This window comes from Salvelinus fontinalis, chromosome 26 (assembly GCF_029448725.1).
Source record: "Salvelinus fontinalis isolate EN_2023a chromosome 26, ASM2944872v1, whole genome shotgun sequence".
Taxonomy (NCBI): Eukaryota; Metazoa; Chordata; class Actinopteri; order Salmoniformes; family Salmonidae; genus Salvelinus; species Salvelinus fontinalis.
Window position 1 is genome coordinate 39,760,847 of NC_074690.1, and position 15,022 is coordinate 39,775,868.

Sequence of the window (15,022 nt, forward strand, 5' to 3'; positions counted from 1 at the left end):
CCCGGTGCTGCCCCTTGTCCCGGTGCTGCCCCTTGTCCCGGTGCTGCCCCTTGTCCCGGTGCTGCCCCTTATCCCGGTGCTGGTCTTTATCCTGGTGCTGCCCCTTGTCCCGGTGCTGCCCCTTGTCCCGGTGCTGCCCCTTGTCCCGGTGCTGCCCCTTGTCCCGGTGCTGCCCCTTGTCCCGGTGCTGCCCCTTCTCCTGGTGCTGGATGTTTATTTAGGGGATGTGAGTTTTAGGGTGGTCATTAGGAGGGGTAGACAGAAGCGTTGGGTGACTATGGTGGTGTGGGGACAGCGTCCAGAGCCGGAGCCACCACCGTGGTCAACTGCCCACCCAGACCCTCCCCTGGACTTTGTGCTGGTGCGCCCGGCGTTCGCACCTTGAGGGGGGGGTTCTGTAACAGTCCTGACCTGTTTTATGCTGTTTTTTATGTGTTTATGGTCAGGGCATGTGTTTTGGGTGGGCAGTCTATGTTATCTGTTTCTATGTTGGTTTTGGGTTGCCTGGTATGGCTCTTGATTAGAGGCAGGTGGTTTGCGTTTTCCTCTAATTAAGAGTCATATTTAGGTAGGGCGTTCTCACTGTTTGTTTGTGGGTGATTGTCTCCTGTGTCGTGTCGATTTATGTACCATACGGGACTGTTTGGCTGTTCGTTTTCGTTTCGATGTCGTCTGTTTCCTGTCCGTGAGTTTACGTGTAGTTATGTAAGTTTATGTTCAGGTTTCGTCAACGTCGTTTTCTTGTTTTGTAAATTTGAAAGTGTTTTGTGTTTCGTGTTGCCATCGTCGTATTTATAATAAAGATGGCTTATTTCCCTGAAGCTGCATTTTGGTCTGATGATCCTTCTCTCCTCTCCTCGTCTGAGGATGAGGAGAGCGACAGCCTTAACAATAGTTGCATATTTTCCTAAGCTTGGGACCCAGGAAAACACTGCATTTCTCATTTGGGTCCCAGGCTGAACAAGTTTAAGAACCCCTGCTATAGAGCATTATTTATTATCATGGCCAGACAGATACAGCTTTGGCTGAATTTCCTCAAACTCAAAAATGTCTTTGTCATGATGATAAAGTGTTTTTCAGGGAAAACATGTATCCGCCTCTATCAAACATCAAACAAGAATGCACCCGCAATTTTTAAGAATCTGCATTGTAACGTTGGGTTCTGAACAAACTGAGTAAAACGCAAACGGACAACTAGAAAAAGCTCAAACCAAGTTTACACACCCACTGGGTCAAACAGCTGTGTGTGAGAGTGTGTGTAGTGTACGTGACATGTGTGTACATGTGTTTGCGTTTGTATTTTGATTCATGCATTATGTGTATGATTTACCCAGCACTAACCTGTGGGTGGGAGTAGGATTGTTACAACACCTGTAGCAACAGTTTCCACAAGCAGCAGAGGTGTGTGCAAGTAGCACCCGCAGCAGGCTCGGGCCTCCAAAGTTGATTGGTTAAGCTTGAATGGTATTCCCGCCCCCAGAAATTGATAGATGATGCCAACAATAAGCTTGAAGAGGATAGGCTGGTAACAGGAGAAGGCTGTCTCTGCCTCTAGCCATCTATCAGCTGCTTCTCTCTGTGGGCTAAAGCCAGGTAGGACACTAGAGAGACAGGCTGGGCGTATACTGCATCACATTGGTGGCTAAGTGTGTGTGAGAGAGTCGGTTCACACCGACACAGTCAGTGAAGTACAGAAGGGTGGCGTGGAGAGGAGCTCAGTGGGAGTGGGAGTGTGCGTGGGGGAGTGTGTGAGACATTTAACCACTCCAGACCATGAACATGAAGCACCGGAGGTTCTCCCTTGACAGCTCAGTGTGAGTATCAACCAATCAAACTTTTTTAAATAAGTGATTTATTATTATGCATTGTTTCTGTACAGTTATTGACAGGCTCAGTTAAACTCCAGCTGTAGAGACCGTCTCCAATGTTTATGTTTACATTAGGAAGTTGGAATGTCCCTTAACTTAATCTTATTGGATTTTCTAATAGGATATTACAATATTGAATACTGTACAGTCCTCAAACATACAGTAGTACATACCACATAGATTAGAACACACCCATATGGGGTTTGGGCAATTCAGCTTGTATTTATTGCAGTTTCACAAGTGGGTTAATCTGAATGGTGTATTCACCTGGGTGGAGAAAGAGAAAGTGAAAGAGAAAGAGAGGGAAGGAAGGGAACATGTGTGTTGCTATAATTTGGACTCAGGGGTGGATGTAACTTAGTAAACGAAAAGCCAGGACACTAAAATTAGTATGATAAGTTTAAGATTGGTATGTAACATATACATTTTTGGATGTCCATCATCCATTTTGTATGATATGTTACAAATTACAATTTGTATGATATGTTTGTAATGATTTTCAATTTGTTTAATATGTTATGAATTTGCAACATGTCTGATATGTTAAGAATTCCAATTTGTTGTGGCTAACATTAGCTAGGTGGCTTACACTAACGTTAGCTAGGTGGCTAATGTTAGCTAGACTAGGAGTTAAGGTTAGGGTTGAGGTTAAGGTTAGGGTTATGGTCAGGTGTTATCTTAAAGGGTTAAGGTTAGGGGAATGGTTAGCTAACATGCTAAGTAGTTGCAAAGTAGCTAAAAAGTAGTAAGTAGTTGCAAAGTTGCTTATTAGCTAAAATGCTCAAGTTGTCCGTGATGAGATTCAAACAAGCAACCTTTGGGTTGCTAGACGTTTGCATTGTATGCCAACCCATCCACCCCGACCAACCACCCACCTTTCGTTTTTGACTTAATAAATCCCTTTCCTGCAATCAAATGACCTAGTGGCCTCCTGGGTGGAATGTTATTAATATTTGTAATAAACATTATTTCAAAAACCTGCTGAAAATCTGAAGTTTTTATGTCGACCGGTTTTGTTATATTTCAGTCTTCTGTGATGTATATAATACCTTAATATAATATAATAATATAATACCTTTCAAATCTATAGCTGACATGGTACAGGTGACTTATTTATTTTAAGACCATAACCATGTGTGTGAGATTTTTTAAAGACTACCAAGAAACACTCTCTGTGACCCTGATTTAGCCCACTGCAGTAAAATTAAGCAACCTTCCTATGTAACCATACCAAATGTAACATATCATATTAATTTCAATGTCCTGGATTTTCGTTTACTATGTTACATCTGTTCTATCAGACCAGGCTGTTTTGTTTACGTTCCACCAAAATGCGTTGCAGCCATACCCTTCAGGGCCCTTGTCTTTATTTATTTGTAATTTTTTAAGATTAGGTGAAAATTAACAACTTTCTATTTCTTTAGTCATTTATGAGATACAAACAGGTTGTTTTATATTATATCTTATTGCTTTGTTTGTTGTAGTTTTAATATAATCTTTATTTTGTATATATATAGCGTAACCATAGATTTTCAATCAATAATTAATCCAATTCATGACTTGACAATATATTTTTGACAAGCCTAATAAAAGGCACACGTTTCAAACAAATACTTACATTTGTTGGTCCTTGTCCAAACTCAGAAATGACAGGCTAGTCTTTTCGGGAGGAGGTGAATCCGCTTTCTGTAGTGGAGATGTACATACTCAAGCCTTTTTTGCATAAAGATTGTTTTGAGGACTCTTTAATTCTGTGATGATTTAGTGCATTTTATTTGCACATTCACATTGAAGTTTGACTTTTTGAGCTGTAAAGGTAGTAGCTTTTGTTTCTATTAGGCCTATATTGTCTGTAAGGAGTGGCACAATAATTAATGTATAGTGATGGAACAGGATTAACAAAGATACATGTATATTCAATTTCCATTGTTTTCTTTCTCCCAGCCTCAGGTGGGGGAACTTAAACATCCTATAACACACACTTTGCATGGGACATGTTTTGCTCATTTAAAATGCAAATAATAGCAAATCTTCCTTTGACCTGGATGCCACATATGTTTTAGACCACTCATTTAACCGTTAAGGCGTTGTTGACTATCTTATCGACTATGAGCTAGAACTGCTCTGCCAACCGTTGAACTCTTCTTTATGCTTGTCTGATGGTATCAAGTAGATGATGTGAATGTAAGTAACAGGTGGCAGGTAGCCTATTGGTTAAGAGCATTGGGCCAGTAACCACAATGATGCTGGTTCGAATGCCCGAGTCAACTAGGTGAACAATCTGTCAGTGTGCCCTTGAGCAAGGCACTTAACCCTAATTGCTTCTGTATTAAATTGTTAGAGCAGCTTTCACCAGAAGACAAAACTATGCCCATGGGTAGGTGAATTTAAATTCAAACCACAACTTGATGTTAATTACAAAGTAAGACCTATACCTTAGGTAAATATGCAAATAGCTAAGTATGACCTCTAAACAGAAAGTGTTTACAGACCCAGGTGGCGACACTCTATGACCGTTTAGTGTCCTGTTCCTCCAGGTCCCTGGAGGATGGTGATGGAGGTAGTCTGCTGGACCAGAGGAGAGGCAGCCGCAGTAGGCCTAAGAAGAGTGGAGAGAGGAGGAAAAGCCACAGTCTAGAGGAGGCACAGCTAGAAACACAGGAGCTGGGATGCAGCCTGAACAGGAACAACTCACTCAGGTCAGAGGTTACTTATGAAAGCAAGTACAATGACTAGAACAGGACTCGGACTGGGGGAAACGAAACCCTCGAAGTCCATATGTGCGTGTGTAATTGTGATCTCCCTATACACAGGTCACAGACCATAGAGGAGGTGAGCTTCCATCGGCCTGATGGCGTCATCATCACCAAAAACGTAAGCACATTTAAATGTAGAGTACAACACCCTGCAGATACTATTGCTCCTTCTCCACTACCTGTTTGGGTTCTTGGATCTGTCTCGGAAATATGTCCTGATTGAATGATTGATTGATTCATGAATTGGTTGATTGATTGATTCATTCCATTTCCTCTCTCTCTTGTAGAGCTTTGTGAAGTACAACAAAACCTTTCACAAACTCTTCGAGGAAATTCCTGCAGAGGAGAAACTAACTCATGGTGAGTTGATATCAGTACATGGGGAGTGTGTAACTTATTTATGACCTTGTCGTTGTCCATTGATTGTTTGTCTGGGCTGCGTGTGGATTCATGTCTTGCATGTTTGCTTATGGAGTCGACGTAATAATGAATGCATTGGGACATTCAATATAATTCATTCCACAACCTGTGCATTGTGCTCCTTGCTAACAACTAATTACATTAAAATACTTATTCACTCACTTTGCACAATATGTTAACATGTGCCCTCAGCTGCTTAGGCCGGCATACAGAACATCACACTGTATTCTGGGAAAAGGGACGTTTCATTCAGAAACTCTCTGTGTCTCTCTCATTTGGCACTGTTCTCTGCTTGTGTTTTCAGCGTTCACCTGTGCCCTGCAGAAGGAAGTGTTGTATCATGGGAAGCTATTTGTGTCTGTCAACTATGTGTGTTTCTACTCCTCCGTACTCCTCAAAGACACCAAGGTAAGAGGCTCAAATATAGTAGAGTAGAGTGGAAAACGCCAAGTTTGCTAACATACAGTACCTCCATAATTATTTGGACAGTGAATAATTTTTTCTTCTTTTGGCTCTATACTCTATATTCTATACTCCAAACAATGACTATGAGGTTAAAGTGCAGACTGTCACCTTCAATTTGAGGGTATTTCATCCAGATCGGGTTAACCGTTTAGATATTACAGCACTTTTTGTACATACATAGTGCCTGCATTTTAAGGGAACAACAGTATTCGGACAAATTCACTTAAATGTGTATTAAAGTAGTAAAAAGTGAAGTATTTGGGGCCATATGCATAGTACACAATGACAACATCAAGCTTGTGACACTACAAATTTGTTGATGAGTGAGAAAGTTACAGACCCATAAATATCAACCCCCCTCCAAAAAAATGCTAACTTCCCTTATTTGTAATGGGGAGAGGTTAGTACGTCTTAGGGGTATGTTATTTTGGGATCTGTAACTTTGTTTCACAATTTAATTCAGGATTATTCGTAATTAATGCAGTTATTTTGAAGTATTTAGAAACATATTCTATTCTTATTTAAGATTAAAAAAAGTGACTCCAAAATGACACAATACATTATTTACCATTAATTACAGTTGGGCACAGAATTATCTGAAACACAACTAAAACAAAGAGCAAATGCTTCCAACAAAAATGGATGAGAATACCCTCAAATGAAAGGTGACAGTCTGCACTTTAACGTCATAGTCATTGTTTGATTTCAAATCCAGACTTTTAGAATATAGAGCCAAAAGAAGAGAAAAGGCATCACTGTTCCAATAATTAGGAGGACACTGTAAGTAGAAGTAGATGTACAGACGTGGTCTGTGTTGTGTGTGAAGTTGATGTGTTACCTGTGTCTTTCTGTGTGAAGTTGATGTTGTACTTGTTTCTTTCTGTGTTGTGTGTGAAGTTGATGTGGTACCTGTTTCTTTCTGTGTTGTGTGAAGTTGATATTGTACCTGTTTCTTTCTGTGTTGTGTGTGAAGTTGATGTTGTACCTGTTTCTTTCTGTGTTATGTGTGAAGTTGATGTGGTACCTGTTTCTTTCTGTGTTGTGTGAAGTTGATATTGTACCTGTTTCTTTCTGTGTTGTGTGTGAAGTTGATGTTGTACCTGTTTCTTTCTGTGTTATGTGTGAAGTTGATGTGGTACCTGTTTCTTTCTGTGTTATGTGTGAAGTTGATATTGTACCTGTTTCTTTCTGTGTTGTGTGTGAAGTTGATGTGTTACCTGTGTCTTTCTGTGTGAAGTTGATGTTGTACCTGTTTCTTTCTGTGTTATGTGTGAAGTTGATGTGGTACCTGTTTCTTTCTGTGTTGTGTGAAGTTGATATTGTACCTGTTTCTTTCTGTGTTGTGTGATGTTGATGTGGTACCTGTTTCTTGTTGTAGGTGGTGGTTCACGTGTCCAGCATTAAGGAAGTGAAAAAGCAGAACTCAGCCTTGTCTATGCTCTCCATCCACACTACGGATGGAGACAAGGTCGGAAACAAACCCACAGTGGCCCTGTTAGTCTTTGTTTGAGTGCATTTGTCTGTGCATGTGGGTTGTTGTGTAGTCCCTTATTCTGTTTTGTCTATGTTTTCAGTATTTGTTGGTGTCTTTGCGGAACCGGCAAGTGTGTTACAAAATCCTGCAGTCTGTGTGTGCACAGGTATGCCCACATGATCTCTGACCTCTCTCTCTCTCGCTCGCTCTCTCGCTCTCTCTCTTCCTTTTGCTATATAACTATCTCCCGTCGTTCTCTCTCCCGTCTTATTCACCCCATTTCTATCTCCTTATCCATCATCTGCAATTGTCCTCTACTTTCTTTGTTCTCTTTTCACCAAAGATGAATATTCTTTAACACACTGCATTGTGTGTCAGACTGTGTTTACACAGCAGCAGGGGGAGAATGGTAACAGCAGTTCCCACGTCTCGCCAGGAGAGAACGGTGTTGACGACGTGAATCAGGACATAGACACGGTAAGACCCCATCATGTCCCACCATGTACTGCCCAGTTCTACTTTGACTGGTTATGACAAATGTCTGTCCTTTGTTGACACACCTATCTATGGTTCCTCATGGTTGATCCGCACTGTGCACTTAGTGATGTCAAAGAATTCACTTTCACTTTCCAGAACTCACTTTCAATTTGATTTTGTGTGGAATTAATTAAGACACCACTAAGATAAATCGTGGGCTTGTCATGATCAGACACACAAGCATCATTTCCTTTTCATTTGAACCCTTCCCTGCCCACAGATATCCAGCCACTCTAGCCTGGAGAACAGTATGGAGCAAAGCCTTCCTAAAGAGACCGTCTACTCTGACCTGCCCAGCAGAGGTATTAGGATGTTTCTGGAAGAGACAGGAGAAAGAAAGGAGGGAAAATAGGAATAACAGAGGACATAAAAGAGAATATTATGTTACGTTGTAATAGAACAATGATTAATAAATGCATGCTCATCTTCCTCAGGGAGGGACAGCTCCACTCCTAGAAGCAGCATCAGCAAAGACCAGGACGATCAGTTCACATTCACAGAGGAGGAAGACTCGGGTAGTTAAACACACACTGACAACCACAAACACACACACCCACATACGTGCAACCACACACACGTGCACATATACCACACACACACTTAAATGTTTGAATAATCAATCAAATCAATCAAATGTATTTATAAAGCCCTTCTTACATCAGCTGATGTCACAAAGTGCTGTACAGAAACCCAGCCTAAAACCCCAAACGGCAAGCAATCCATTTCATCCATTTTTTCTTCTCTGGATCAGCTAACTCGTGTTTTTGGAGAGTCACTGAAAGGATTAAATCCCTCCTCCTCATCAGAGAGATGAGCAACCTCAACGTCCTCCTCTCCATCTATCTGTTTCTGTGAGTACCATCCACCTCTCTGTCTTTCTCTCCACCGTCTCTCTACCTCTCCATCCTCTCAATGTCTAGACCTAGATACTGAAGCCCTTCCCTCACCTCTTATCTTATCCACACACTGCCACGAGGGCTGATGGGCGACCAGCTCTAGGAAGAGTCTTGGTGGTTCTAAACTTCTTCCATTGAAGAATGATGGAGGCCAACGTGTTTTTGGGGGACTTTCAATGCTACAGAAATGTTTTGGTACCCTTCCCCAGATTTGTGCAACGACACAATCCTGTCTCTGAGCTCTACGGACAATTTCTTCGATCTCATGGTTGGTTTTTGCTCTGACATGCATTGTCAACTGTGGGACCTTGTATAAACAGGAGTGTGCCTTTCAAAATCATGTCCAATCAATTGAATTTACCTCAGGTGGACTCCAATCAAGTTGTAGAAAATATCTCAAGGATAATCAATGGAAACAGGATGCACCTGAGCTCAATTTCAAGTTTCATAGCATAGGGTCTGAATACTTATGTAAATAAGGTGTTTCTGTTTTTTGTTTTTTTCAAATTTGCAAAACTTTCTAAAAACCTGTTTTTGCTTCGTCATTATGGGGTATTGTGTGCCGATTGAGAAGAAATGGTTTAATTTAATCAATTTTAGAATAAGACTGTAACGTAACAACATGTGGAAAAAGGGAAGGGGTCTGAATACTTTCCGAATGCACTGTATAGCCTCGTTATTGTTATTTTATTGTGTAATTCTTAGTTGTTTTACTTTAGTTTAATTAGTAAATATTTTGCTAGCTCTTAATTTTCTTAACTGCATTGTTGGCTAAGGGCGTGTAAGTAAGCTTTTTCACGTTAAGGTGGTGTATTCGGCGCATGTGACAAATACAGTTTGATTTGATTTTATTACATTTATCTAGCGCTCTCATGAGTGCTTTGTTCTGATTTTGTCCATTTCCAGACGTGCGTCTACACGTGATTTTCAAATGGGTCTCTTATCTGTCCATCGTATACGCATTGTGGCCAGATTTCCTGGTCCCTTTGGCTATATAATCACCTTTTCAAGGAAATGCAGGTGTCTGCCTAACAGTCTGTCTGCCTAGGTATGTTGTCTTTCTGGATTGGTTAGGAGCCATCTGATGTTTATATGAGGTTAATTCCTGGAGAGATGGTTAGATACAGTACCTTCAGAATGTATTCACACCCCTTGACTCTTTCCACATTTTGTTGTGTTACAGCCGGAATTTACAATGGATTAAATTGCAATACCCCATAATGTCAAAGTGGAATTATGTTTTTCACATTTTTTACAAATGAATAAAAAATGTAAAGCTGAAATGTCTTGAGTCAATAAGTATTCAACCCCTTTGTTATGTAAAAATATGTACAAATGTGCTCACCAAGTCACATAATAGGTTGCATGGACTCACTCTGTGTGCAATAACATGATTTATGAATGACTACCTCATCTCTGTACCCCACACATACAATTATCTGTAAGGTTCCTTAGGTCAAGCAGTGAATTTCAAACACAGGTTCAACCACAAAGACCAGGGAGCTTTCCAATGCCACGCAAATAAGGGCACCTATTGGTAAGTGGGTAAAAAAGCAGACATTGAATATCCCTTTGAGCATGGTGAAGTTAATACACTGAACAAAAATATTAACACAACATGTAAAGTCTTGGTCCCATGTTTCATGAGCTGAAATACATTTTCCATATGCACAAAAAGCTTATTTCTCTAAAATGTTGTGCACAATTTTATTTACATCCATGTTAGTGAGCATTTCTCCTTTGCGAAAATAATCCATCCAACTGACAAGTGTGGCATATCAAGAAGCTGATATAAACAGCATGATCATTACACAGGTGCACCTTGTGCTTGGGACAATAAAAGGCCACTCTAAAATGTGCAGTTTTGTCACACAACACCACAGATGTCTCAAGTTGAGGGAGCATGCAAATGGCATGCTGACTGCAGGAATGTCCACCAGAGCTGTTGCCAGAGAATTTAATGTCAATTTCTCTACCATAAGCCACCTCCAACGTCGTTTTAGAGAATTTGGCAGTACGTCCAACCAACCTCACAACCGCAGACCAGTGTATGGCGTCTTGTGGCAAGCGGTTGTCAACAGAGTGCCCCATGGTGGCGGTGGGGTTATGGTGTGGGCAGGCATAAGCTTGAGACAACAAACACAATTGCATTTTTTCAATAGCAATTTGAATGCACAAAACTACTGTGACCAAATCCTGAGGCCCAATGGGAGGTGCATGTTTTTTAAGGTGTCTGTGACCAACATATGCATATCTATATTCCCACTCATGTGGAATCCATAGATTAGGGCCCCATAAATAATGCATTTATTTTAATTGACTGATTTCCTCACATGAACTGTAACTCAGTCAAATTAATGAAATTGTTGCATGTTACATTTATATTTTTGTTCAGTATAATTACACTTTGGATGGTGTATCAATAAACCCAGTCAAAGATACAGGCGTCCTTCCTAACTCAGTTGCCGGAGAGGAAGGAAACCATTCAGGAATTTCACCAGGAGGCCAATGGTAACTTTGAAACAGTTACAGAGTTTAATGGCTGTGATAGGTGAAAAATTAGGATGGATCAACAACATTGTAGTTACTCCACAATACTAACCTGTAATGAAAAACTGTACAGAGTGTAAACAATATTACAAAATGTGCATCCTGTTTGCAGCAAGGCACTAAAGTAATACTGCAAAAAATGTGGCAAAGCAATTCAATTTTAGTCCTGAAAACAAAGTGTTACGTTTGGGGCAAATCCAATACAACACATTACTGAGTACCACTCTAAATAATGTCAGAAACAGAATGGAGCTAAGGCAAAATCCTAAAGGAAAACCTGGTTCAGACTGCTTTCCAACAGACACTGGGAGATGAATTCATCTTTGAGCTCCCGTCATCTTTGGCCCAGCGTCATCTGGGTTAGGGTAAGCCTTTATTGTAAATAAGAATTTGTTCCTAACTAACTTGCTCAGTTAAATATAGGTTAAATAAAAAACGTAAAAGACAAGGGCAAATCTAAACTGGAGTTGCTTACCAAGAAGACAGTGAATGTTCCTGAGTGGCTGAGTTACTGTTTTGAATTAAATCTACCTGAAAATCTATGGCAAGGCCTGAAAATGGTTGTCTAGCAATGATCAACAACCAATTTGACAGAGTTTAAAAGAATACTGGGCAAATGTTGCACAATCCAGGTGTGGAAAGCTCTTAGAGACTTACCCAGAAAGACTCTCAGCTGTAATTGCTGCCAAATGTGCTTCTACAAAATATTGACTCAGGGGCGTGAATACTTATGTTAATTAGATATTTCTGTATTATATTTTCAATAAATATGCTAACATTTCTAAAAACATGTTTTCACTTTGTCATTATGGGGTACTGTGTGTAGATGGGTGAGAAAAACTAATATTGAATCAATTTTGAGTTAAGGCTGTATCACAACAAAATGTGGAGTAAGTCAAGGTGTATGAATAGGAAGGCAATGTAGATGGATCTGGTTTTCGAAGCACAATATGTTCTCCAGATTGTCATACTGTATGTACTGTGAGCTTCTTTCATACTGTATGTACTGTGAACTTCTTTCATACTGTATGTACTGTGAACTTCATTCATACTGTATGTACTGTGAACTTCATTAATACTGTATGTACTGTGAACTTCATTCATACTGTATGTACTGTGAACTTCTTTCATACTGTATGTACTGTGAACTTCTTTCATACTGTATGTACTGTGAACTTCTTTCATACTGTATGTACTGTGAACTTCTTTCATACTGTATGTACTGTGAACTTCTTTCATACTGTATGTACTGTGAACTTCATTCATACTGTATGTACTGTGAACTTCATTCATACTGTATGTACTGTGAACTTCATTCATACTGTATGTACTGTGAACTTCATTCATACTGTATGTACTGTGAACTTCTTTCATACTGTATGTACTGTGAACTTCTTTCATACTGTATGTACTGTGAACTTCATTCATACTGTATGTACTGTGAACAAAATAATGGGCTCTCCCTTTAGAGTCTGGTTCCTCTCCCAGTTTCTTCTTCTTTTTATTTTATCCAACCTCCAAGGCCAATAGTAGATAGGTTTTCCTTGCAACTTCCTCCTTTGGTTTCTCTTTCATTAGTTGCCTGTGAACTGTGAAGGATACATGTAATTGTGTGTTTGTGCTCTGACAATATTTTCTATTTGCCTTTCAGGGGATTAATCAATTCATATTGAATTACACCTAATGGTGATAGATTTATATAGACTGTGTTAGATTTTATATCACACTTATCACTGTAGAGAGATTACCTTTCATGTGCGATAAAACAGTATTCAACAGTATAAACAATAAAGATTAGGGAGGAAACAGTTCCTTAGTTATTTTGCTTTGTGTACAGTACATAAGTGTGTGTGTGTGTGTGTGTGTGTGTGTGTGTGTGTGTGTGTGTGTGTGTGTGTGTGTGTGTGTGTGTGTGTGTGTGTGTGTGTGTGTGTGTGTGTGTGTGTGTGTGTGTGTGTGTGTGTGTGTGTGTGTGTGTGTGTGTGTGCGTAGGGTGGTGTTTCTACTGCTGTCGTCAGGGTACATCGGCCTGCGGATCTTAGCGCTGGAGGAGCAGCTGAGTTCCCTAGGGGCCCTGCCTGAGTTCTCCATACACCACAGAGAGTGAGCAAACACGCACGCATCACGGGGTAGTTTTCCACAGATCACTGTTCCCCATTGTGATACTATCAAGCACCTTAAAAAAACTCCAAACTTTTACATGAAAAAAGGAAGCCACTTCTCAAATGAAAAACCATTCAACTATTTATGGTGAAGCATGCATGCATGAGGATAAGGCCAGCTAGCTCAAACCGGTTGTGTAGACAGAGTGTTCTCAGACATCATGTCTACAGTACATCAGCAGCAGCAATCGCAGGAGGTTAGAAGATAAACGCCCCCGGAGGAATGTCACTTGTTTTTCCAGAATTCACTCCACTATTATTATACATACCCCTAACTACAGGAACACCCCTTGTGGAAATTTGAATCTTCACTTTACTAATATGTGTCCTCTCGCTGCTCCTTCCTCATTCACAGATACAGGTACAAGGAAACGTAGTCTGCAGAGACATACAGCAAGAAGAATAAAGAGCAAGACTGTTTGTCCAAAGCCACAGTACAACAAACTACGCAGATCCACTTACTGTATAAAGGGTCTCAATTTCACGTCGTCTTGTGACTCGTAAGATGGACCATTCTTAATATATTCAGTATGTATTTGTCGATCCTCCCGATCTGTTGAAGAGACATATCACTTAGAATCTACGACTCTAGCACCCCCTAGTGGTGTTTCTCAGAAATGTGGAAAGTGTTGACTTCACACAAAGCAACATGCCTTTTTATCTTTTTCTTGGTAGCCTATATTTTGTAGAATTTGATTTCAGGCTGTCGCAGTCCACTCCTAAAATAAATTGTCTTCCTGCTCTATTTGTTTGTCTCAGCTCAACTGGTTATGCCTGTTTTATTGTCTTGCTGTAAATTGTGTTATTCTTTAAAGTAATTAAAGTCAGCAATTACTTTAATCTCAAATTTCCTTGCAAATCATTTTATCGAACTTGTCTAACTATCAGTGGCACATACAGGCCAGCAGGGGGCACATTCTCCTCAAAACCAAATAAAACCTACTGTACACAATTATTAGTGTAGTATACTTCCAATCTATAAAATCATGTATTTGAAAAAAGGCTACTTCTAAACATTCAAAATATATGTTTTCTTCTTAATACCGTTCTTGAATGTCACCCTATTAACTAAAATGGATTGATCACTGGCATAAAGCAGTTTCTCTGGACCCCTGCAAGGTCGGAGTTCCGCCCCGCCCCTCCCCTTCGTAAAATAAAATAGAATGCATCAGCCAGCCAGCCACTCACAAAGTATACACTACTGATTGCTGTCCATGGTGCTGAAATTTCAACATGTCTATGCGGCTGTCTATTTGAATCGATTCTAGGCTTTCTGAGGTGCCAGGGCATGTTGCCTAGAGCTTTGCTTTAGCTAATGGATAAATGATTATTGTTAGTCCTATTTGGTCGTCATTTTCTCAAACTAAGCCTAAACATTTTATGAAGCTATAGCCTCCTACATGGTGTCTGTTGTCTGGAGGCAATAATGTGTCTGTTGGCGGCTATAATGTACACTGCTCAAAAAAATAAAGGGAACACTTAAACAACACAATGTAACTCCAAGTCAATCACACTTCTGTGAAATCAAACTGTCCACTTAGGAAGCAACACTGATTGACAATAAATTCCACATGCTGTTGTGCAAATGGAATAGACAAAAGGTGGAAATTATAGGCAATTAGCAAGACACCCCCAATAAAGGAGTGATTCTGCAGGTGGTGACCACAGACCACTTCTCAGTTCCTATGCTTCCTGACTGATGTTTTGGTCACTTTTGAATGCTGGCGGTGCTCTCACTCTAGTGGTGGCATGAGACGGAGTCTATAACCCACACAAGTGGCTCAGGTAGTGCAGCTCATCCAGGATGGCACATCAATGCGAGCTGTGGCAAGAAGGTTTGCTGTGTCTGTCAGCGTAGTGTCCAGAGCATGGAGGCGCTACCAGGAGACAGGCC

The 15,022-nt window shown here is 40.4% G+C and overlaps 1 protein-coding gene across 1 annotated transcript; it reads left to right on the forward strand.

Moving 5' to 3' along the window:
* The first annotated feature begins 1,607 nt into the window (after window positions 1-1,607).
* On the forward strand, window positions 1,608-13,950 carry LOC129824325 (GRAM domain-containing protein 2A-like). The gene is made up of 13 exons (XM_055883892.1): window positions 1,608-1,814; window positions 4,406-4,567; window positions 4,682-4,742; window positions 4,912-4,984; window positions 5,349-5,452; window positions 6,888-6,977; window positions 7,084-7,149; window positions 7,362-7,460; window positions 7,741-7,822; window positions 7,955-8,035; window positions 8,272-8,371; window positions 12,959-13,069; window positions 13,484-13,950. Exons 1-13 carry the CDS (start codon window positions 1,774-1,776, stop codon window positions 13,503-13,505), a joined length of 1,092 nt encoding a protein of 363 aa, XP_055739867.1. The 5' UTR covers window positions 1,608-1,773; the 3' UTR covers window positions 13,506-13,950.
* Window positions 13,951-15,022: the final 1,072 nt, after the last annotated feature.